Raw genomic sequence first — 23,905 nt, forward strand, 5'->3', positions numbered from 1 at the left:
CAATTGTTAACAATCGTTCTTGTGGTTATGTTAGTCGCGGGTCTGCCGGGTTTTATTTGGCACATTTTTGCTTGCAGCATATATAGTGCGCTTAAAATTACACATAATCTATTAGTTATTATAGAATAGAATGCTAAACAAAGTCATTTTGAAAATATATATACAACCCCTGAAAAAAATACAAATATACAAGATAGACAAAAATAAAATTTACGCTTGAATATGAATCTTTTTATTTCACAAATAATTTATCTTACTTAAATTTAATTTTAACATATTGTATAGCCATGGATGTTATTTACCATTGGAATTGGAGTTCCTATCCTGGCCGCCGCGATGGTTTCTTTGCCCACCGTGGTTGCTTCCGCGGCCGCCGCGTTTGTCTCCGCGGTAATTTCCGTGGCCACCGCGTCTGTTTACGCGACCGCCGCTGTTGTTTCCTCTACCGCCGCCGTTGTTTCCTCTACCGCCGCCGTCGTTTCCTCTACCGCCGCCGTTGTGTCCTCTACCGCCACGAGTGTTTCCTCTACCGCCGCCGTTGTTTCCTCTACCGCAGCGGTTGTTTTCTACGCCGCCGCGGTTGTTTTCTACGCCGCCGCGGTTGTTTTCTACGCCGCCGCGGTTGTTTTCTACGCCGCCGCGGTTGTTTCCTATGCCGCCGCGGTTGTTTCCTATGCCGCCGCGGCTGTTTCCTCTGCAGCCGCCCCAACTCGCATCGTCTGTGGACTAAAATAATAATTAATAATATTATAATAGCTAATTGCTATGTATTTATGTATTATTATAAAAATTTAACATTACCTTTATGTAACTATAAAATCTTATATATATATATATATATATATATATATATATATATCTTGATAGTTTTTTCGACGTTGAAACATATTTCAAAGTAAATAGCAGCCCATTCGTCGACATAAAAAAGGTAAAAAGTATTAAAAACTTCTATTTATACGTTTCGACACCAGATGCGTGTCATCATTTAGCAACTACAACAAATTTGAATTTTTTCTTAACAATAATAAAAAACCAATATAGTTTAATTAAAAAAATAATGAATAACTATAAAATTAAAAACATTTTGAAAAAAGTTATGAAATGTCACATTATGACGCTTGAAACACGCCTATATCACGCCAAAAACTAGACTGTAATGCTTAAACTAGGCGTGTTAATAGCCTAGTAGGAAGGGGAATGTTTCGAAGGACAAATGCAGACCAAAGTGGTTGAAATGGATTTAGTCAAAAAGGAAAATGCAAAACATATAAAAGTTTGAACAGAAAAAAACAAAATTGTATTAATTATCATAAAGGAGATAGCAAATTAATTGTAAAAGGTGGGATGAATTGCGTTTATTAACACAAGAGGAATTTAATGAAATAAGAAAGGATTCAGCAAATTTTCTAAGGTCACTATTTTTTTTCGATATAAATAATAACAGGATGTGAAGTGTTAAAAGAGTGATTGAGATTGAGCATATGATCTGAAAATATCGTTTTGAACTGGTTTGGATTTTTTGAATTACAGATATGTTGATTAACTCTCTTATAAATATACTGGGAACTTTCCCCAATTTAACACATATTGCAATCACTGCAATCCAACTTGTAAACAGAATCGGTGACCCTATCAGACGGGGTTTCAGACAAAAGGCAATTAAAAGTATTATCGAAACTAAAAACTATACGGAATTCTTCTGATGAAAATAACTTTTTTAAAAAATACGAAAAATTGCTTAAAAAAGGTAAACAAATAGTTCCTTTGTACTGGGTGGAAGAAGAAACAATTGAGTTTGAACAACCTCGTGTCACGATGTTGGTTTGCGATGGACGCCCAAACTACTGAATCGATCTTAAATTTTATTGGCTCATCGTGTGCATATATATCCAACTTAGGTTAAAGGAAATTTTGAGAAGTAAATTTAAAATATAAATATATAATTTTTATAAATTTGTAAAAATTTTGACAGAAAATGACTAAAAGAAACAAAACACTACAATGGCAAATGTTATGGAAAATTCGAGAAAAAAACATTTGATTTTTTCAAAAACATACATATACAGATATATCCAACATTTATCACTGTTTATAGTTTTAAATCTAATTAAAAATCAATGTTTATGAATTTAAATAAATGTTGACATGAAAAGTGAAAAGTCATTTGTCAATATTTATCAAAATAATTAGATAAATAAATTTATAATTTATGTTTATTTGATTAGCTTACCAAATTATTTCGGATACCAAAACTTCATCAAACCATTATAGATCACAATAAAAAAGCGACTTATTGAATTTAAAATTAATCATAAACAAAATTTTGACAGTTCAAAAAAAAAAATGAATTTTTAACGACTCCAATAAGAAACAAATAAATTAATTATTTGAAGTTATGTTATAAGCAATATTGCCAAACAAATTATAGATACAATCAATGATACAAATTATAGACTAAAATTTTATTTATTCATTAATTAAAAAAAATGACAAACAAAATTAAAATAAACAAAACATTATGATGCGTTGGAATTATTTATCGAAGTGTGAAGAAATTTGTTTAATTAAAATATAATATTATTATTAGTATATCAGTTAAGATATATTTTGATTGTCATCGGAAATGCTAATTTTACAGGAAATTGTAACCTCTTAAATGGAATAGTACTACCTAATTGGAATCTGACAAAAACAAACTAGACAAACTAAATGTTATATTATATTATATCAAATATCGACCAAAAAGAAAATATTTTAACAGTTATAATTAATTTGAAATAAAATGCAAATGTCAAAAACCAGATCTTTATGTAAAAAAATATTTATTTCCACAATATTCCTGTGTTGATTTAGCCAAACTTAAATTATTTTTATTTTATAGACAAAATGTAAGAGATTACGAATTGGACAACGCCTTTTATTTAACTCAATTAATTGGATTTAAAATAAAGGCATTGTCTAATATTTATAAGAATTATATAAACAGAATTTCATAGTTAAAATTAATTATTGTAAGTATATGAGATTTTTATAGAACTTTAGCTACAATTAGAATTAAAATTAGAATTATTTTCGATATTCAAAAAAAAAAAATGAAAATTAAATAAATTCTTTTTCTTTTCTGCCATTTTTTGCACATTTTGCTTTGTAACTCTAAAACGGCTGGACCTGTCTTTGTCAAAAACCACCAGTTTTCTCTATCATTACGAGTTCAAGGTTTTTTTGGATCATTCAAAACGGTTGTTCCGTACGCCCAAAATCGTCGGCAAAAAAATGTATCCACACATACACTCATTTTTTCTAAGGTGTGCCAAAATGCTAAGAAACCTCTGAAATGTAAAGATATGCAAAAATTTTAAATTACGATTTTTCGACAATTAAAATAACTTACCCTACGGGAAGTTAATAATACTAATAATAGAAGATACATATTGACAATAACTTACTTTTTATTCATATTTATAGTTAAATTACATTAAGTTGAATTAGTTGAATTTTATTATTAATAGTACATATATAATTACTTCCGCTGAGCACGTCCACCTTCTCTGTCTTTTGCTCCGGACTTTTTGCTTCTGGTGAAGATTTATATTTAATCATAATGAATTCTGAAACAATAATAAACAATAATAATAATGATAACAATACTAAAAATAATTAATATAAATAAATATTTGAATAGAATAATGACTTACTCTCCATAGTTTCTCTAAAACTTTTTTTCCCTCGCCTTTTATGTCCACACCCGCTATATTCTAGCTGAACTTCTTTTTTTTTTAAATTTTCTCCATTATTTTGTGGACATCTACTACATACTTAGTACAACCCGCCGAAACCATTTGAAATACGCCGGTCTATAAGAATAAATTCTTTATTAAATTATAATTCATATTTGTAAATGATATTTATATCATTTTTTGTTGTAAATTTTAAGTAATAATTAATGACTTGTGAATATTTTATTTGTAGAAAATATCTAAATAATTTTTAAATACCAATGCATTTCGTTTTTCCTCGACTTCTTTCAAGGAGTTCTCGAAGGCTAGAAACGACTCAATATTTTCACAGGGCAAGACATCGCCGATCATACTCCATGCTCTTTGCTTGTTTGGGACATCTCCTGTCTGCTGTACAATTTCTAACATTTTTTTTGAATTGCTGTCCGATGGTATAATGCAAGCTTTTTTTTAATTTCGTCATTTTGTGATGAATTGTATTTCGAAATGAATTGTAAAAATAGCACCAGTTGCTCATAGTTTTGGATATCTAGAAATTGTACAATAAACTAGTTGGTATTGGTATTTTGCCTTGAGGCAAATTTTATGAATTATTAAAAGTATTCCGAGTGGATTCATAACACTTAATTGAAAAAGAACGAACACGTACTCGGAGTATTTTATAAACGCAACTTTTCAAACAACAATAATTTTTATAATTGAACCAGTTTTTTTGGGACTTTAATGGTTTAGTATGATCATTAAGTCTAAGTACTCTATCGTTTACCAAATAAATCGTCTAATTTTAATTTTAACAAACGCCAAAAAAACCTATTTTTTCAAATTTTGATGAATTTTCAAAATTAAACTACTTGTCGTAAGGCCGCAATATTTCAGTAAGTTCTAAAAGAATATGATATATATCACCAAAAAAAGTTCCATAGAAATCGGCTTAAATTCACCTAAAACTAATCAGTATCATTCCCAACTAAAAACTTGCATAAAAACTTAAATTGGGACCTAATTTAACAAAAACGTGTTTTATGTTAAGAGTTCTTAAATCTAAGGTTAGTTTAAATTGTCTTCTCTCAATTTACTATTCCAATTTTTACTCGCACATCGCATATGGAATCCAGTTTTGGGGCGTTCTCTCCATCTCTTAACCGCATTTTCAAACTTCAAAAAAGAGCTTTGAGAATAATTTTTTCTATTAGTTCTTTATCTTCATGTAAAAACATTTTTCGTGAGCATAGTATCCTTACCGTTCCCAGTATATTTTTGCTCATTACTTTATCGTTTATAAAAAATAATCCCGAACGTTTCAATTTGTCTTCAATGTCGAATTCTCATTACAAGACAAGAAACTTAACTATTAAAGCACCAGTATTTAAACTTGCAACGTCTTTTAACTCAATTGACGGATTTGGAATTCAACTTTTTAACTTACTACCACTTCACATACGAAAATTAAATAATCATAAATTCCACAATACTATAGTAAAATTCTTAAAATTTCAATATTTCTATGATATTTCAGAATTTGTTAATTTTGATATTAAACAATACTTTGCTAACCAATGATAATATAGTAATCATCTGCTTCTCATTCATGTCTTCTTTTCCCTAAATTTTATTATTTAATTAATTTTACTAACTCTTTCTATATAAAATATCTTTTATTCAAATTCATTTAATAGTATATTTCTTCTTTGATACTGCGCTTCTTCCTTTTTGCAGATCCACATTAGAATTTGACGCACATTGACGGACAGGATTGATTCAAGTCTATTATCTATCAGCAACTGTCGACATTGTATTTATTATTCTTGATCTTCTAACGGTGCCCAAAACGAAGATATTAAATTGTGCATCATATTCTGAAAACATGCATTGATTATCTAAAATGTTACAGTTGATCTCAACTGAACATATCTAATTTTTCCTTTCATTCCAAACTTGGGATGAACTCGGATCGCGTCACTTGCGGTTTCATGATCTCCGATATATATATATATATATATTTAATTTTTTGTGTTTTGTTTGTTCATATTTTAGCTTAAATACGCGTTACCCATGTTCAAAGTCACTTAGAAGTTGAGTGATAATGTTCATGATTATGTAACGTACAATAAAGCGTTTAGAGGTGAAATTTTTTTATGTTTGAGACTTTTCACCAAACTATAAACTATAAACTATAAAAAAAACTATAAACTAATATCTTTCGAAAAGTTCTTGATTTTTTTAAAATCGAATCGGTAGTATGAGTCTAAATGTGGACGAAAAGTTTAACACTTTTTTCCAAATTACACAGAAACGGCTCGGATTTTCAAAATTAAACGACTTGTCATAGGGCCGTAATATTTTAATATGATCTAGAAGACTATGATATCTATCACCAAAAAAAATCATGAAAATCGCCGAAATTTTTTTTTTTATACATTAAAGTTCAAATTTCTAGGAACAAATTTATCTTTAAATTCTATAATCGCATAAACAGCTATATCTTCAAGTGATTCTATAGGATAAACAAGTGTCAAAATATTATCTCAACTCGTCATTAAGCTGAATATTTATTGCGTGTTACACAAATAGAATTGGACCGATAGATAATGACATTTGTTTCCTCTTATGTAAAAATGTAACAGTTTTTTAAGTGATATTTGCGCCAAAATATTTTATATATTACTAAACATTTTTGCTTCTTATTACAATTTAAAAATATTATTTTTCGAAAACGTTTTGAAGTTTGAAAATACTATAGAAGCATCACATTGTTTTAAATAACAATACTCAACAATTATTATACAGTTTATTATAATAATGTAATACTCATAAGTTTGTTTTTGGTGAAAAGTACTCAATATACTCGATAGTGATAATGAGTTAATTAAATTCGATTAATTTTGTTAAATTATTATTTAAAAAAAAATTATTGTTTTTATTATATAGTTGAATATAGTTGTAGTTGTATATACATTTTTTATATTTGTACTAGTAACTTTCAATTTTGTTTACGTTTGTTTAAAATAATAAAAATACCGGTAATTCACCGGTATTCCGGTTTTAATATGAAAAATTACCGCTATTGAAATTTTCCATCGGTAGTGCATTCCCTAATCGTGAATATGTTATTTTGCTTTCAGACAATCTGTGTGAGTGAATGTAATTTTACTTTTAGTATATGAGTGAGAATAATTTTATTTTTAATTTTAATTTTAGAATATCAGAAAAATTTTATCGCAACAATTAATATTAATCACACGTAATTTCTAAGGCTTGAATGATATTTCAATTGTTATCTGAATCATGTAATATCTAATACTGTAAAAAATAAGAAATACCTTTGGGTTCCGTTGTACTATCAACTGCAGCTTTTGCACTAAATTCAACTTTACCTTCAGAGAGTTCTGAATTATTTAAATCATTATTGTTGTTATTCAAAGGCCGTTTTTGCGATAATAAGTAAGAGACATTTTTAGAATTTAATAAAACAGGTGTTTGATTCATTATCAGTGGTCTGTATATCATTTGTTTCAAATGATCTTTTTAAACGACGTAATCCTTGGGCATAATCCTCTGAAACGTCAATAAATTATATTACACAATTTCAACAACATTGAGGACAATTATTTTTATTGTAAAAATAATTGTGCAAAATTTATTTCGAGAGATAATACTATAATTAAAGTATTTGATGTACATAAATACTCACTAGCTTTGCTAATAATTTTGATTGGGTACTTTATCCATGTCTCCTCGTCAAGTATGACATCAAGTTCCACCCACTTCATCACCTTATTCTTCCATAAACACTTAGAATTATCCTCATTAAGCCAACTAATTGGAACCTACCATTTTTTTATTGTTTTTAGTTTTATCAAATTCCACCACTGCATATATTTTAATATTTTCCGTCATTTTCAAAATTTATAATACAATAACCCATGTAAGCGCCCGGCGCAATGTTTATTAAAAAAGTCAATTGAAAATCACTACACACGGACACTTTACTACCTCGAAGGACCAGATCTAATTAATTATTTAAAAAGGCTATATCAGATCTGAAATAACAAACCACTGAATAAAAAATAACTAGTTCAGAAATTGTTTGTATTTAATTTTAGTTAGTTGTATAAGATGTGATCGGGTCAAGGTATACGTACAGAATGAGTAATTTCTTATAACTAGCTTAGTACCTACAGTAGGGTAGGAAATTATTTTATTATGTCAGGTAGAGAGAGATGGGTTAATAAAATTTGTGTTAATGATAAAAATCTATAGCATAACATATTGAAGCAGTAGCTTCCGAAATAAGTATTTTAATCATAGTTTTATTTATGGCGTTATTAGCTAAAACTATCCTATTGAATCTAAAACTATCAGTATGTTACAAAATATATCTAGAGTTTTAGCCGTTCGTTTGTTAAAATAAAGATAAGGTTTATCTAAAAGTTTAAAATGATTAGTTTTAGAATCGTTAGATTTTAATTTATCGTTCGCTAAAACTTTTGTTAAGTTTTGTTTAGTTGTTAGTAATGAAAGTATTTTATTTGCCTCGGTAATCACGTAATATTCATTAGATAATTTATCGTTTGATCGTGAGTAGTATTCAAAAAATTTAAATCTCTTTAACATAATATGTTTATTACGTGTCAGATATTTATTGTTGTCAAAAGGAATTTTTATACTGAATCGCCAGGTAATTCTCGTAGTATTAGGGGTGAGATTTTGTTTTTCGGTTTGAGGCAGAATTATAAAGTGTAAAAGACTCGGGATGCGTGTACCCGTTCAAGCCGAATTGAGTAATATGCGAATCAGGTTTATTGTTCTCTAATTTTATGTTTTTATTGTAAAAGGTGTCGTTGTCGATTACAAAATTTGCTTTATTACTCTTCTTAAATGTTGAGTCTGGTAATATCAAAACATCTTAATATGTTTAGGTCCTCAACAATATGAGCAATTTTCCTTCCCAAGTGTATATAGTTTTCCGTGAGTTTTAAAAAGGTTTCCCTAGATTTTTCTATATATGTGATCCCACTTTCCAGTTTTTTTCGATTGTCTTTGATAAGTCAGCTTTATTTGGTCTGTTTCGTTTATATTATGATTGTATTCAATCATGTCCTGCAAAATTTCCATACCGTCGATATTTTCTAGTCGCGTTCGTAATTATCAGTCTTGGGCTTCTCTGTTTCTTAATGTATACTTCATATTCATTTCCTATTTTGTCTTTCATGTGATCCATTAGTGCCTTTGTTTCATCTGTAGTTGAAGCTTTAATTATCAATCCTCCATTCTTAGTATTATTTACTAATCTTACTCTAGCCTTTACGTCTTTCGGATTTACATTTCTTTCTATATATTGTCTCGTTTCGTAATTTTTTTGTAATTTTCTTGGTTTGATAAATATAGCTGGTACATTTGGATTTTAATTTTCTGGAATATTTTTAAAAGTATCTAGACTATCTTTTTTACATGCAGTAGCATTGCTACTTTTAGTATTCTTGATTGCACTTATATCTTGATTGCACTTGATAATGTTTAGTTCGTTGAGGATTTGTTTAATGTCACTTTTACATGGAATCCTAACATCACTTTTTTTGAGTATGAGTCACAAAACCACTTTAAGTTAGTGTATGCACTTAAAACTTTAGATAGTTCATTAGTAATTTTATCGCACTTCTTATGAAACCGTCCTTCACATCCTCCTTCGCATCCAATAATATTTTCTCCATTAAATTTAATATTACATGCACGACAAAATTTTTGGTCTTCAACATCGTCCGCCATTTTTACTCAATTCATTTGCTTGACACACATGAAATATACTTTTGAAAATGGTTTTCAAAGATGGAGATAATTATTAAATAAAGAATCAGTTGATTTTAATTGAAAATGTGTAAAATTATTGACTTAATGTTAACAATTGTATTCGACAATTGAACTGAAGTTTGCTTTCCCACATAGCACAAGTGCGAGTCAGGGGCGACCTGTGGTTCGACATTTAGGTCGATCGGTTAAACTTTCGTCGCACCACATACGTGTATTTTGGTCAATCTCCGCACAGAAATGAACCTAAAGTCCGAACCCGGTTGCGATATTAGTCAACCTTATTAGCATATATTATGGATTGAGAAAAGTTCCATTGGGGATCAAGATTTGGCACACACATTGAAAATATTTTGATAATAGGTCAAAAATTTGGTAAATGGGTTGAACACCGTTCGATCAAATTTGGCAAATGGGTTAGAAGTGGAACGTGAATATTTTTTTTTAATGAATTAAATAATCTGAAATGAATATCTAATGAATTAAAAATGCAATTCTAGTTTAAAATAATATTTATTTTCATGAAAAAATCTAAGCATTTTACTGTTTTATTTTATCAAAATCATATTTTATGAAAATCTTACAATCAATATACAAGTATATAATAAACTTAAACTAATAAAATAATACAATAAACCTAACAAAATAATACAATAAAAAACTTAACTATAATATTACAATAAACTTAACTAAATATTACAGTAAACTTAAATATTCCAACAAACTTAACTAAACTTAAAAACTAATCCTTTCTTCTCTGGTCTTCTCTTCATTCCTGGTGTACCGGTCCTGTGCGTGATGAAGTCATCCTCTATTGTAGTCTCTTACCTGAGCATCCGACACTTTAATTTCCTTGAAAACCATTTCAACTACAATCTCTGAAATCATTGTTGATTTAAAAAAATAATACAAATATTTTAGGTAAAGAGTTTCATTATTTACTATTATAAGAACATCATTATTACCTTTTATCAATTTAACAAACAGCAGATTGAAAAATTCTTCTTTCCTTTGTTCCCGCCCCGGTTGTACTCCTTGGCAACCACATCAATAAATATAGTCTTGCATAATGAAACAGTTGCCACTCTTGGACAATGTCCGCCATTACGCGCAAGCCGTGTTTTCTTAAAATAAAAACAGCATATCATTAGTACATACTCATTATACGATCCATTTTGAATAAGTATATATTTACCAAACTTCGTTTTGTTGTGTCAGTTCTAAATTCGAATTCGAAGAGAAAATAACTTCGATGATCTTACCCTTGCAATATGAGATTTTGAAACAACTTGCAGATATTTACGACTACATAAAAAAAACGGAAACCTACTCAGAAAAACGATTTCCACGAAATAAAACTTAACATGTATCTGGCAATTATCATAGATTTTATGTATTAACAACATTTATTAACAACATTTTATGTATTGGTGTTTACGAAAATGATTATAAATAACTGAATACGTTAAACAATCCTAACAATGTTCGTAATAAAAAAAATCTAAATCTGTATAGAACAACATTTTTCTATACACTAAGTATAATAATTTTGAATTTAAAATTTATATTAAAATAATCTTAGTTTAAAATGATGGTAATTATAATTAACCTAGGAAAAACGTATCTAATTGTACACGAACAAAAGCCTTTCGCGAAAACCGAAATCAACAAAAAAAAAAGCCCGCGCGACTGAACAAAAAAAAAACGTTAACGAACAAAAATACAAATATAACAAATAGATTCAGCATTTCAAAATTATTATGAAACAACCTTTAAATTTTACAAATTAAATACATTTTCAAATCAACAAATCAAAATTCTAACAATTACTTGAACTACTTGATTATTCATTTTCGCGCTAACCAATTTTGCAAATTACGTTTGCAATAGCCCCAAAATTCATAGAAAAACCTTTTGATCCCACAACAACATTTCAATTTATATATACCGCTAAACATCATTTCAAATTGCTCTATATTTTCACAATTTTAAGTGTTCCAACAATCTTCTGTATATTCAACTATGGTAACCAAGAGTTCAACAAATCATTTCATATGTACCAATTTAATACTCGCGTAATCAAGAAATGCCGAATCTTCGCGAAAAATCAAATCGAAACCAGAAATTGATGAATAACAAAATAAAAAATAGAACGAAGAAACTGTAAACTTACACGAAAGAAAAAAACCCGCGAATGAACTAACAATAAAATTATATTACCGAGATCGTAATAATGCCGTCGATGGGGGATCAAATGATTGCCAAAAGAAATTAATACTTTTTAATCATTTGATCGTTAAACCAACGAAAAGCATTTCCCGGGCGCTTGTCACCATTGTTATGAACCCATTTATTTGTCGTGAATCCCCTTTTCATTTACTGCTATACTCCTTAATTCATGCTCTAATTTGTTATTATTGTTTGTACATTCGCGGTCTTTCTACAACATTACCGTGACGTCGCGATCCTGTAAGAGACTGGTTATGTTCCCCGTTCACAAACGACAGGACTCAAATAATCTACCCCCCTTTGACAGTGTGGCACATAAGGGCGCTTCGTCGCTAGTGCTACATCCTGGAGACTCATTAAACACAATTATTGGGTAATAATAGAAATTTAAAAATTGTTTTTTATTTATCTGTAATATATAGCATTTTTATGATATGTAGGTTGTTTCACTTACTATCTTCAACATATTATATATGAAGAAAACAAGAAAAATCAACTGAACTTACTTGTTAAAATGGATAATTTTAAAGATAATTTAGGGTTGTACAAGGTTAGAATATTCAACTCCATTCAATTTGGTAATAAGAAAATAAGCTGGGCTTGAGTGCAATTTGGTCAATGATGAAATTGCAAACAAGTGGTTTATCTGTTGTTTCAGAATAAATTTTAAGTCTTTCCAAAATACTTCTATTGAATCCCGGAGTCGAATCCAATACGCACAGCCCCTGTCGAATTGTCGACGGCGCAGGCAATAAATTTCCGAATTTTTGACGAACGAAATCATAGGCCCTACTCGAGTAAAACTGTAGCGTCATCGCAAATTTTCGAATTTCAGGCTCATATTTTGTTCGTTTTGCTTCGAAGGTTCTGTGATTCAAATCACCGAGTACAGCAGGCATATTGTACTTAAAAAAATTAGGTGTAATTTAAATGAGTGTACCAAAAGATGTATGAAATTTTACCTGATTTTATTTAGTTGCTTAACTTCACACATACATTATAGTATGTTCCTTTAGTAATAGAGAAAATTATCTGTCATAAACACTTACCTTACAAATACAATATGTGTAATATAATGTCTATGGTGATAACATTTCACTTACAGTGTTATGCTGCACAGCATCAGAATTACTAAGAAATGTCATATTCAGAGTTCACAGCATCACGTAAATTGTTGATATGCTTACTTTTGTTTTTAAGTTGTCTCTTGAGTTTATAAATGGTTTTGTTTTTCACAGTAATCCATTTCTTCAAAATCTCGACAAATTTTCTTGCTGAATTCGGTGTCCTTATGTTTGAAGTACAAATATCACCAGTGTAGCGTGTTGTTTTGCTTGGAACTGGAATTGACGACTCCATGAAAACTGTATCGTCGTTGTAGGAATAATAGTTGATTTAAATTATTTGGTTGTAACCTATTCCGTCGTTGATTATGTGCCAGCCTTCAAATATAAGCGCTCTGACGGAACGGATGTTGCCGGTATACATAAATATTTTTTCCCCATTTTATATAAAGCAGGATATATGTTTTTTCTTTCCTCCCAAAACTGAACAGGATCTTGCTTTCTATTCAAATATGGCAAATTCATATATTCTTGCAATCATTTGGGAAGAGTTTGTTCTATTGTCTGAACCACACGCATATCAAAATTTTCCCAGATTTCATTATCTATATTATGGTTTGACGGTACTGATAATGGTTCATAATTTTCCTCTTCAATATGTTCTGCCGTAGTCATTTCTTTTGCTTCATCTAAAACCAAAGCAATTGCTTTATCCGCAGAACTCTCTAATCGAAAGGCCTTTTTCTTATATCTGGGGTCAAGAATTGTTGCTTTTGCTGTAATTTTATCATTTTCTAATTAACCAAATCTTTGACTTATATTTCACAACAAGATTTGTTGCAAATTCTTCCCAGCATTAGTTGTTGCTAGCTTGAAATTTTCAGTAATTATTGTCAAAAAAAATTTGGCCAAAAAATTTTCGGAAAAAAAATTTTGGCCACCTTACAGTGAGCCATATGAAATTCTAGAGCGAGTTACTGATCGAAACTTCAAACTCCGCATAAATGGCACTGAAAAGAACTTCACTGTAGAGAGATTAAAACAAATCAGATACTGATTGTGAATCAGATTCGAATTCACATCACAGACTATCAGCAACGAAATCTACTAAAAAGACCCCTAAAAAGAAAGTTACGTTTAACTTATGACGTAAAATTAACTTTTCTTTTGACAAATAGCCGTCAAACGTCTATTTCGGGGGGGGGGGGTACTATGACTCTTCAGCTTTTTGTTCTTTAAATGCCATGAATTCTCTGAAGCGACGCTCCTTATTTTGTTCGCTTATCCTTAACCTATCTTCAAAGGTAGCAATTAAATCACTAGCGGGGGTACTTTTTGCTTTTTTTCCTACCAAAAAAAAATTATATTCTTATTAGCGAAGAGAAATCTTCAAAACAAATTAAATATTTTTACGGTTTGCTTCAATATCCATATTACTGCTACTGCTACTTCGACTCCCGCAACTACTTTCGGATAAAGTCCTTTTTTCCAGTAGAAGAGCAAACAGATACAGGTGTAATTGAAGGTTTATCACCCATCAGATTATCCATTAACTTACAAAATTAAAAAATTCAAAAATTATGGTTTTCTGGAAATATAAACAGTTACCCTTACAGTCAGATATGGCCAATGTTTAGAAGAATTTCCAGACTTATTATTGTGGTCTTTTGTTTTTTTTATAAGTCTTTTTCTGAAAACTTCGATAAACACTGATGATATATCCGTGAGATTTCAGTTCAGCACTAATATCCAGCCACAATTTTTTTTGCGACATTTTCCCACTAATAAAATCCATTTGTCGTTTTTCACATTCATCAAGAAGTAAAAGAATAGCTTCGTGGGGCCATATAAACGCTGTAATAAACAATTGGCTGTTAAATTGTATGCATATTAATCGATTTTGTTTTGTCCTTATTAAAATTACCTGATTCTTCACTTGCAATTCTCACGGATTTATCAATACTTCCATCGCCATTTAAAAGAGATTGTGAAGTTTCAGGATCATCTGTTTCGGTTTCCAAATATTTACCATTACGTAGGTAAAAATTGAATTAATAATACAAATTTAAACTTATCATGACAATAAAATTATTTTTAGGTATCTAACAATTTCATGGACATTAAAACCCAAAATATTAATGAAACCTACCGCTAACAATTTGAGCAGATTGTTTAGCCTCTTGTATTTTCAAGCTTGCATCTGAAATTAATATAAGCCATTTCACCCAAAAAATAAGATTTTTAAATAGTACAACAATTGATGAAATCGATTAAGTCACTTATTACTTAAGGATTAAAACGAAGTACATGTTTTGTTATTTATTTATTTAGCAATATAAACATTTGATATATCCTATTCTCAGGTAGGTGGGGGTGCCTGGTATAAAAAATTATGGATTGCTTTATACATTTATGCCTATACATATATATAGGATAAGGTTGCGCAGCCCTGCCGCACCACGTCAGGTTGCGCGTCCCTGTCATGCACCGTTATCCTATGGTATAAAACCACAGCGCAGCAATACTCGGTTCTTCACTGTGTGAGGTGCTTCTTGAGGTCTGGTAATATCCGGAAATTCTTGCAATAGGCTGTGGTGCTCCTTTCGCAGGGTTTTAACAGTTGGGACGACTGCATCCTTTACTTTTCCCGTCATTTGTGCTTTTGTATCTCCCACTAGGAGTCATTTGTTGCGCAGATTTACGAACAGGTTATAGAATGATAGGAAATCTGCTCCAATGATGGGTTTTTCGACGTCGACTATCACAAACCTCCAAGAAAAATTGCGTCTTAGGCTGAAGTTCAAAATTAGCTACACTGTCCCATAGGTCGCCATTTTTGCACCATTTGCCGTATACACGTATATTCGGAACGCGGATGCTGCCCTTTCAGTTTTCTGCGAGGGTATACCCAAAGATCCGCGCTCGTGTCGACTAAGAATTCTTGTTTGGATGCTTTGTCAACCCTAATAGGCGGCTTGTTGACCTAATTAATTGACAGTCATGCGCCGCATTCATTGACTGTCGTTTATGTTTGAAGATTTAAATGAACAAGGTTCATTACACTTCCGTGCTTTAGCTCCTAATCTTGAGTGGTACTGGCAATAGCCACGTAGAGATGGATGCACGACTTTCGACCTCGATGGTAAGGTTCGGACTTGGCTTGGGTGAGGGTTTCAACTTGTTTAGCTAACAAGTCAATCTTCGAATTTAATGTAGCATTCTGGTTTTGAAGCTCTAAAATTTGTTCTGAAATGGCCTTATTCGTTTCTTCGGACGTAGATGGCATTTGTTTACTAATTGCTTGGATTTGGTGCTCCAACGATATATCGGCGATTTTATCCGCCATGTCTGCTATTTTATCTTTTGCTCTCCTTCTGTTTGCACAAATTTATTACACACTGCCATCGTATTGGCCAGTGGGAAGACATGGAAAGGAAAGTCAAATCGATCGAAGCATTCGTAGTGGCTAACTTGGAGCACTAATTGGGGTTGTTATAACCGAAATTTTAAACAAAAACACATAACATATTTGTTTATTTCAAATTTAAGTAAGATAATTAAAAATGAGCAATATGTTGTGTTCTGGTGAATTTACAGCCTCCAATAATTTCTAGCAAAAAAGATGCTGAAAAATAACAATAATATTGTTTTAATGAAATGTATGAAATGAATTTAATGTATGAAATTATATGAATGTGCGAACAAAGCTTTTGTTTTAATATTGATAACCACTATTGTACAAATGCAAATTCATATTTGTATGAAATTATATAAATGTGCGAACAAAGCTGGCAAATATTGTTCAAAATAGAATTTTTCGCTCTTCAAAATAACACTTTTTAAAAACTTTTCGTCTCTGTGAACTTCTATTAAACAGCAACCATCTTCAATTGGCGAAAAAACAAAAAGATCACAAACACTCATACCAGTGACGTACATTTGTACTTGAACTTGGGTGTAATAAATGTGAGACTTTTTGAGCTCCAAGTTATCATGGACAAATTCCAAATACTTAACGTTGTTAACTTGAGTAGCATAATTGACAACTGTTTTTTTTTTACAAGATCTAGGACATTTGAATTCTACAATTTTAGAAATGCAACCGTCATCAATGACTACTCCTTCAAGACTTGCACAAAGTCAATGCTGGTATTTACTAACAATTACACCAACCCGTTTAACAGTACACTTGTAAATTTGTTCATATTTTTCTTTAGCACAACTTTCCATATTTAGACCATATTTTGTAGAGCTGCTGTCAATTTTGGATAGATGTAGCATGTCTGATACCAACTTTTCGACTGGTTTCCTACTTAGAACTTTTATATTATGTACATTACAACTTGCAGAAATTCTTAAGCGCCTGGCTTGAAACCAATTGTTGCAGGAAGACTGTCTAACAGTTTCAGAAGACAGCTGAATTCATCTGATAATTGAACATTCTTAACAAAAAAACTCCCAGAGAATCGGATCCAAATTATATTCAGTTTGATAAATAGAAAATTTCTCGCAAAAATTTAAAAACTTTTCTACACATGCAGCACAATCTTCTTTCTCTAAATTCATTTCAACTTGTGAGAAAAGAGAGTTAATCGCATTTCTTACCGTATGTTCATTTTTTTTTTCAACTGTGCTTCCATAATTTGTTTTAAAGGTGAATCGACTGTCAACTCAGTAATTAAAACATTTTGGGGCTCATGTAATTGAGTGTATTTAGGCGGCACCCTTTTTTTTGAAATATGCTGCTTTAGAATAATTAAGCTTAGCAAATTTACAAGCGCCCGGCTTACCACACTGCTGCTCATGACTCGTTCTCGAAATACTCTGTTCACTGTTAATAAAATAAATTAACGCTGCAACGTGTTTATACTTGCCACACAACGTTCAGAGTTTATCTAAAAATATAATAAAACAATATAATAATAATATAATAATTAGAAATAATTATATTATAATTAAATATTTATATAATATAAGAAATGAATTATCTAAAGGTGCATTACGTCTACAGATGTAGCATATGGTGTAGCATGGACTGATGCTTGTCAAATAATTCGAGATTTTATTAAAAAACTTCAAAAGTTTTGTCGATGTTCCTCGACTTCTCTCACAAGTCTAGCATCAACAAGTTTTTTACCTTTGGTCATTGTTTCCGACTGGAACTTTATTTGATGGGTAATGGACTCAAATCCTGCCTTTATATAATGTCCATGCCCAAATAATAAAAAAAAACTAGTAAATATATTATTTACTTAATCTATTGAAAACATATTTTTGTCATTATTATAATTTATTATTAGGACTATTCCTAATAATTCCATAATTTTTACACAACTTAACCTTATAAATGTTTACGGCATTTCTTTATTTATTTTATCATACTTACCTTTGTTTTAAGTACGTTCAAGTAAATTTAAAAATTACATTACCTATTCAACTTTTTCTTTCGTGTTGTAACTTATTAATAATATTTCTTCATTAATTTTTTTTCTTTAAAAACATCTATAAACAAATGTAAAGCACGCACTGACAGCCCCAACTAGTTCGCACGTGGTATACATTTAGTCTGGCGCTGCCAATAGTCGGAGCCAATAATCAGGCGAATCATCCTTTTTTTAACACTGGCAGCACTGCTTATTAATACTGTCCATTAAAGCTTGGTGCTTGCTGTTAATGGTGGCACTCAGCTGTTCAAACTTAAGATTGAATTTTGAATCCAATCTTAATATGAGTTCCTTCAATTCTATTTTTTCTAAGTTGCCTTAACTTCATAATGTACATTAACATTGATGTAATTAATGTAATGAAATGACTCACCTTTGTACACATTCATGCTCATTCATGCGAATTATGGGATCGAAATAGTATCATTACTGCGCATTGTTTAACATTTAATTTAAGTTTATTACTTATGCACCAGTTATTTAGTTGCGCGATGTCTTGTTGTAAAGATATTCTTTGAGGTTAAATAACATTATATTTTAACATAGACATTACACTACATGGACTGCTAGTTGTCATATATTTTCCGTTGCATATAGTGCTCGTACATAGAAAGGACTATGACGTCACTTGCTGAGCGAACATTGCCGACAATCGAGAAACTCTCCCGATTGATTAAATGTCATATGTTAAGGTGCCGATACACTGTAGAGTTTTTGGCTAGAGTCGCTCTAACTAGAGCTCCAATAGAGCGCTCTATGTTGAGTCCCATAGTGTACACAGCTACTAGAGCACTCTAGCGGGAGTCAGTCTACGCTCTCCGTAGACAAGCTCGCTAGGCAAATGATATACAGTGTACACAGGCGTCTCTGCACAACTTCCACGCTCTAGCGGCTAACTCTAGCATTATTCAACTTGTTGGATATTTTTTTGGTCTATACGTATAGTTTTTTGTGTTTTGCTTTGCTAGGTTATGTATGGTTAGGTTATTTATCCATGTGTTTATTTGGCGAGTATCAAGCCTACAGACAGATTCGTGTTTATTTGAAAAAGAAAAGTTGTTTTTTTTTTTTGATTTTGGAAAATGGAAGCATTATATGATGAAGAACAGTGCGAAAAGTTTGTTTGGGAGAGAAATAAAGTGTTTCAATTAATTGAATTGGTAGAGGCTCGTCCAGAATTGTGGAATATCAGGTTGAAGGAGTATAGGAATCGAAACCTTAAACATCAGTCCTTGGAAACGATAGCAACGTCTTTAAATTTGGATGTTAAAACAGTAAAAGACAAAATTCATAATTTGAGATGCCAGTTAAATGAGCATCTGAGAAAAATGAAAAAGTTCAAAAGTGGTCAGGGCGCAGATGAAAGGTATAAACCGAAGTGGGAGTTTTTTGAGGCTGTCAAGTTTATGAATATCCAGATAAATTCAACAGAGGATTCAATTGCCAGTGTTGGCAGTGCCCCTGATGTTATTATTACAGATGTGCTGGTAAGTAAATAAAGTAAATTCATATTGTGATTTAAATTTTTTATTGTAGGATACATTTGACATTCATATAACAAAAATCTAATGACAAAACAAGATATAAATTAATAAATAAAAAAATCAAACATATTTATATTGCCACGGTAGTTCACCTGCTCTGGACATAAAATACGTTCTAAAATTTTCGCGTACTTGCTTAGCTGTGCATGTTGGATTTCTCGCGCCTGTATGTTGTAATGAATAAAATGAATTTTGTGGAAGTGGGTCATCTCGCCAACAACCTTCAATAAGCCTGCCATTTTTTCCATGTCTACAGTACCTTCAGAAACATATTTGGTCGACTTTTTTTCAATTAGATAATTATGTAGCACACAAGCAGCTTGAACTAGCTTTATTACTTTCTGAGGGCATAGTTCGACTGGCTTTCTAAGAAAACGAAAACGCATCGAAAGCAAACCAAATGCATTTTCTACCACTCGACGTGCTCGAGAAAGTCTATAATTAAAAACGCGATTTTCAACAGGTTGGTCTCTAAAAGGGAATGGTTTCATAATGTAGGTTTTTAATGGAAAAGCGTCATCGGCAACAATGACATATGGCACCGGAACTGACTGGAAACGTAATGGTTTTGCTTCGGGTATATTCAATGACTTGTTTTCCAAACACGCCGATAGTGAACAATTTGCATATACACCCCCGTCTGACACTCTCCCATTACAACCTACTTCTATATACAAAAATTTGTAATCAGCATTCACTAGAGCCATTAATACAATGCTAAGTGTCCCCTTGTAATTATAATATAGACTTCCTGAGTCTTCTGGTGCCTTCATTACCACATGTTTTCCATCAATAGCTCCTATGCAATTTGGAAAGTTCCAAGTAGCATCAAATCGCTTTGCTTCATTTTCCCACTCCTCTGATGTACAAGGAATCTGTAAAAAAAAGAACAAAACATTTAATTTTCATTTATTATTTTAATTTTTTTTAGGACCATCATGATGAGGAAATGAAAGATAACTCTGGGTCTTGGCAGACTCCTGTTACAAAACCTCATAAAAATAAAAAACGGGCACCCGATTCAGTTAAAAAGGATGATGAGTTGCTGAATGAAGCTTTAGCTTGTTTACGAGCTCCGAAAGGTCACTTGGACGTATTTGGAGAGTTTGTTACTGCAGAGTTGAAAGTAATACCCTCTGAAGATATCCGAAATAAATTAAAACTTAAGATTCAGAGAGCTATTTTAGACGCACATGAGGAAGTCAACATGCGAGGAGTATCCTCCCCCAGTTCACAGTCTATGCTGTCTCTAAGTAATTTGAGTGAGTACTCCGGTTCATCGAGCACTCCAGTAATATGCCAGATAATTTCTCCAACGCAAAACGAGACTACTTTAACGCAATATTATGACAAAATGTAACATTTTCTCATACCTTCAAATAATCATTTTTCAATTCCAAGTACAGAGCATCACACACCTCCGGAACAATGCGAGAAATAGTTGTTGGTGGAATCCGAAACAAATAACTTAATGACTGATAACTGTCACCTATAATAGAATTTATTTACAATTAATATTGGTACAATTTTTATAAATAAATAGTAAAAAAAAAATGTTTTTGTATTATTTTAAATAATTGTTTTATACCACTTACCAGTAGCAAGAAATCTCAGTGTCAGAGTTAACCGCTCAGATGGTGATATTGATTTTCTGAGGTGAGTATCTTGTTTTCTAATTCTTGGAGCAATTCGTTCCAGCAAATGCTGAAAATCCTGATGGGTCATTCTTATAAAATTTTCATAAGAACTTACGTCTTGATACTCGAGTTCTTTTAACAATTTTGCATAAACTCCCTCTTCTTCTCTTTTGGCAATCCATTCCCTAACCCACATTTTTTTTTTTACTGTCTTATTTCTTTTTTTAACTAAACTATATACCACCAATGCTGCTAAACCTTGTTTTCGCCGGGAACTCATTATAATAACTATACACTAACTAATATACACTAATAAAATTGTCAATTGTCTCACAAGAACTAACCTGAAATACGAAGTTCACTTCTATATATATCACTTCTATAGTCTAATTGTCAAAGTTACACTCTACCAAGATTAATATTTATTAATATATTTTTCCACAGGTGTACATAGCTTTATTATAATAACTATACACTAACTAATATGCACTAATAAAATTGTCAATTGTCTCACAAGAACTAACCTGAAATACGAAGTTCACTTCTATATATATCACTTCTATAGTCTACTTGTCAAAGTTACACTCTACCAAGATTAATATTTATTAATATATTTTTCCACAAGTGTACATAGCTTTATTATAATAACTATACACTAATAAAATTGTCAATTGTCTCACAAGAACTGTATCGGCACCTTAACCTCAAATACGAAGTTCACTTCTATAGTCTACTTGTCAAAGTTACACTCTATCTAGATTAATATATATAATATATATAGCCACAAGTCTACATAGCTTTTTAGAGTGTCTCGGTAGAGTTGCTCTAGCACCTTTCACCTACTTCTCTCCTAGAGTACGAAAGAGCTCTCGGAAGAAAAAAACACTTTACAGTGTACAGACAACGGTAGAGCGCACTAGCAAGAGAGTCTACACTCTACCTAGATATTTCTCTACAGTGTATCGGCACCTTTACGTGCTTAACATAGACCTTATATCCGTATCTCCGTAATGGCTGCCTTTGCCAAAAACTAATCAGCACATCACCTATCAATAGGAATCGAATGTTTTTTGAACTATTCAAATCTGTTGATCCGTGCGCCTGAAAACGTGGACGAAAAAATGCGGACATACAAAACACACACATAAATATTTATTTTTTCTGGGATATGCCAAAATGTTCAGAAACCTTCAAAACGTCGAGAAATGCAAAAATTTTCATTTATGATTTTCGGCTCATTACTATATCTACCCTACGGGAAGTTAAAAAATATAAATATATATAGGTGGCAAACACGGCTGCTTTGCCATTATATTTAACTTCCCGTAGGGCAACAGTAATCGCAAAAAAATCGAAAATGAAATTTTTTATATATCTTGCTTGACGTTTCAAAGGTTTCTGAACATTTTTGAATACCTTAGAAAAAATGGATGTATGTGTGCGTGTGTATGCGGATACAAATTTTCGTCGATGATTTCGGGAATACGGATAAACCGATTTGAATAATTGGAGAAACATTTCTGATGAGCACAGAAATTTCCAAGAAAGATGGAAATTTGATTATTTTTTCACTATCGTTAAGGATAATGCTGCATTGTCGGAGAACGTATCAGCATTAAAAGAATATAACATAAAAAGGCACTACAAAACAAAACATGAAGATAAATATAAAAAATTTCTGGACAGCTCCGGACAGATAAGCTCAATCAAGAGGAAAAACAACATGCTATTTTTAAAAATCAAGATATTTCATTACATACAGCTGTAAAGGCTAGTTTTTTTTTTGTCAGTCAAATATTGGCAAAAAAATGAAACCTTTTGCGGATTGAGATATGATAAATGATTATCTGACTGCTGTTGCAGGAATAGCATTACCTTATTAACTTAATATGAAATATTAGTTTACCCAGGTTCACGGTTGCAAAAAGAATTGATCACTTATCAGAGAATATATCAACAACGCTTCGTGAACGCATTGCTCAATTTGAATACTGTTCTTTGATGAAAGTTGTGCCATTAGCGATACAGCACTACTTGCTCTATATTTATACGTGGTGTTGACACTAAATTTGATATTACTGATGAGTTGTGTTCTCTGGTACCAATACCAATACCGGACTACAAACTACAACTGGTGAAGACCTTCAAGAAAAACTAAAGTCTGTTTTGGAAGAATTTTCAATTTCATTAGAAAAGATTGTTAGTATATCAACAAATGGGGCATCAGCAGTCAAGTATGAAAGCGGGAAAGCTTTTCCAAGATATTGAGAAAGCCACAGAAGAAGAAACATTTGTTAACCTTTGCATAATTCATCAAGAAAGTTTGTATGCAAAGAAATTAACTTGACCCCATGTCTCAGCACCAGTAATTAAATTAATAAATTTCATAAAGTCACCGTGAATCACCGTGAGTTTAAAAAATTTCTTAACAATTTGGCAAGTGAA

At 31.3% G+C, this 23,905-nt stretch overlaps 3 protein-coding genes across 3 annotated transcripts; 1 reads left to right on the plus strand and 2 right to left on the minus strand.

The window, feature by feature from the left end:
* Positions 1 to 294: 294 nt before the first annotated feature.
* Positions 295 to 10,430, minus strand: LOC113381448 (TATA-binding protein-associated factor 2N-like). The gene is made up of 2 exons (XM_026620354.1): positions 10,371 to 10,430; positions 295 to 726 (listed from the first exon to the last, which is right to left on the minus strand). The coding sequence occupies exons 1-2, from the start codon at positions 10,428 to 10,430 to the stop codon at positions 295 to 297; spliced, it is 492 nt and encodes a 163-aa protein (XP_026476139.1).
* Positions 10,431 to 19,361: 8,931 nt separating this feature from the next.
* On the plus strand, positions 19,362 to 19,848 carry LOC113381449. The gene is made up of 2 exons (XM_026620355.1): positions 19,362 to 19,766; positions 19,816 to 19,848. Exons 1-2 carry the CDS (start codon positions 19,362 to 19,364, stop codon positions 19,846 to 19,848), a joined length of 438 nt encoding a protein of 145 aa, XP_026476140.1.
* Positions 19,849 to 19,867: 19 nt separating this feature from the next.
* Positions 19,868 to 21,656, minus strand: LOC113381451 (protein ANTAGONIST OF LIKE HETEROCHROMATIN PROTEIN 1-like). Its single transcript, XM_026620356.1, has 3 exons — positions 21,419 to 21,656; positions 21,197 to 21,312; positions 19,868 to 20,698 (listed from the first exon to the last, which is right to left on the minus strand). Exons 1-3 carry the CDS (start codon positions 21,654 to 21,656, stop codon positions 19,868 to 19,870), a joined length of 1,185 nt encoding a protein of 394 aa, XP_026476141.1.
* Positions 21,657 to 23,905: the final 2,249 nt, after the last annotated feature.

The sequence above is a fragment of the Ctenocephalides felis genome, unplaced genomic scaffold (genome assembly GCF_003426905.1).
Source record: "Ctenocephalides felis isolate EL2017-DRISC unplaced genomic scaffold, ASM342690v1 CF-g0.4_SCAFFOLD_02905, whole genome shotgun sequence".
NCBI classification, from domain to species: Eukaryota; Metazoa; Arthropoda; class Insecta; order Siphonaptera; family Pulicidae; genus Ctenocephalides; species Ctenocephalides felis.

What these genes read in the sequence shown, in the direction of transcription:
- LOC113381448 (XM_026620354.1), bottom strand. Translation starts at nt 10,430, where the DNA reads ATGATTTCAGAGATTGTAGTTGAAATGGTTTTCAAGGAAATTAAAGTG. An exon ending in TTAAAGTGTCGGATGCTCAG is followed by an intron (nt 727 to 10,370) that starts GTAAGAGACTAC and finishes TTATTATTTTAG; the next exon opens with TCCACAGACGATGCGAGTTG.
- LOC113381449 (XM_026620355.1), top strand. Translation starts at nt 19,362, where the DNA reads ATGGAAGCATTATATGATGAAGAACAGTGCGAAAAGTTTGTTTGGGAG. An exon ending in TTATTATTACAGATGTGCTG is followed by an intron (nt 19,767 to 19,815) that starts GTAAGTAAATAA and finishes TTTTTATTGTAG; the next exon opens with GATACATTTGACATTCATAT.
- LOC113381451 (XM_026620356.1), bottom strand. Translation starts at nt 21,656, where the DNA reads ATGTGGGTTAGGGAATGGATTGCCAAAAGAGAAGAAGAGGGAGTTTAT. An exon ending in ACTGAGATTTCTTGCTACTG is followed by an intron (nt 21,313 to 21,418) that starts GTAAGTGGTATA and finishes ATTCTATTATAG; the next exon opens with GTGACAGTTATCAGTCATTA. An exon ending in TGAAAAATGATTATTTGAAG is followed by an intron (nt 20,699 to 21,196) that starts GTATGAGAAAAT and finishes TTTTTTTTACAG; the next exon opens with ATTCCTTGTACATCAGAGGA.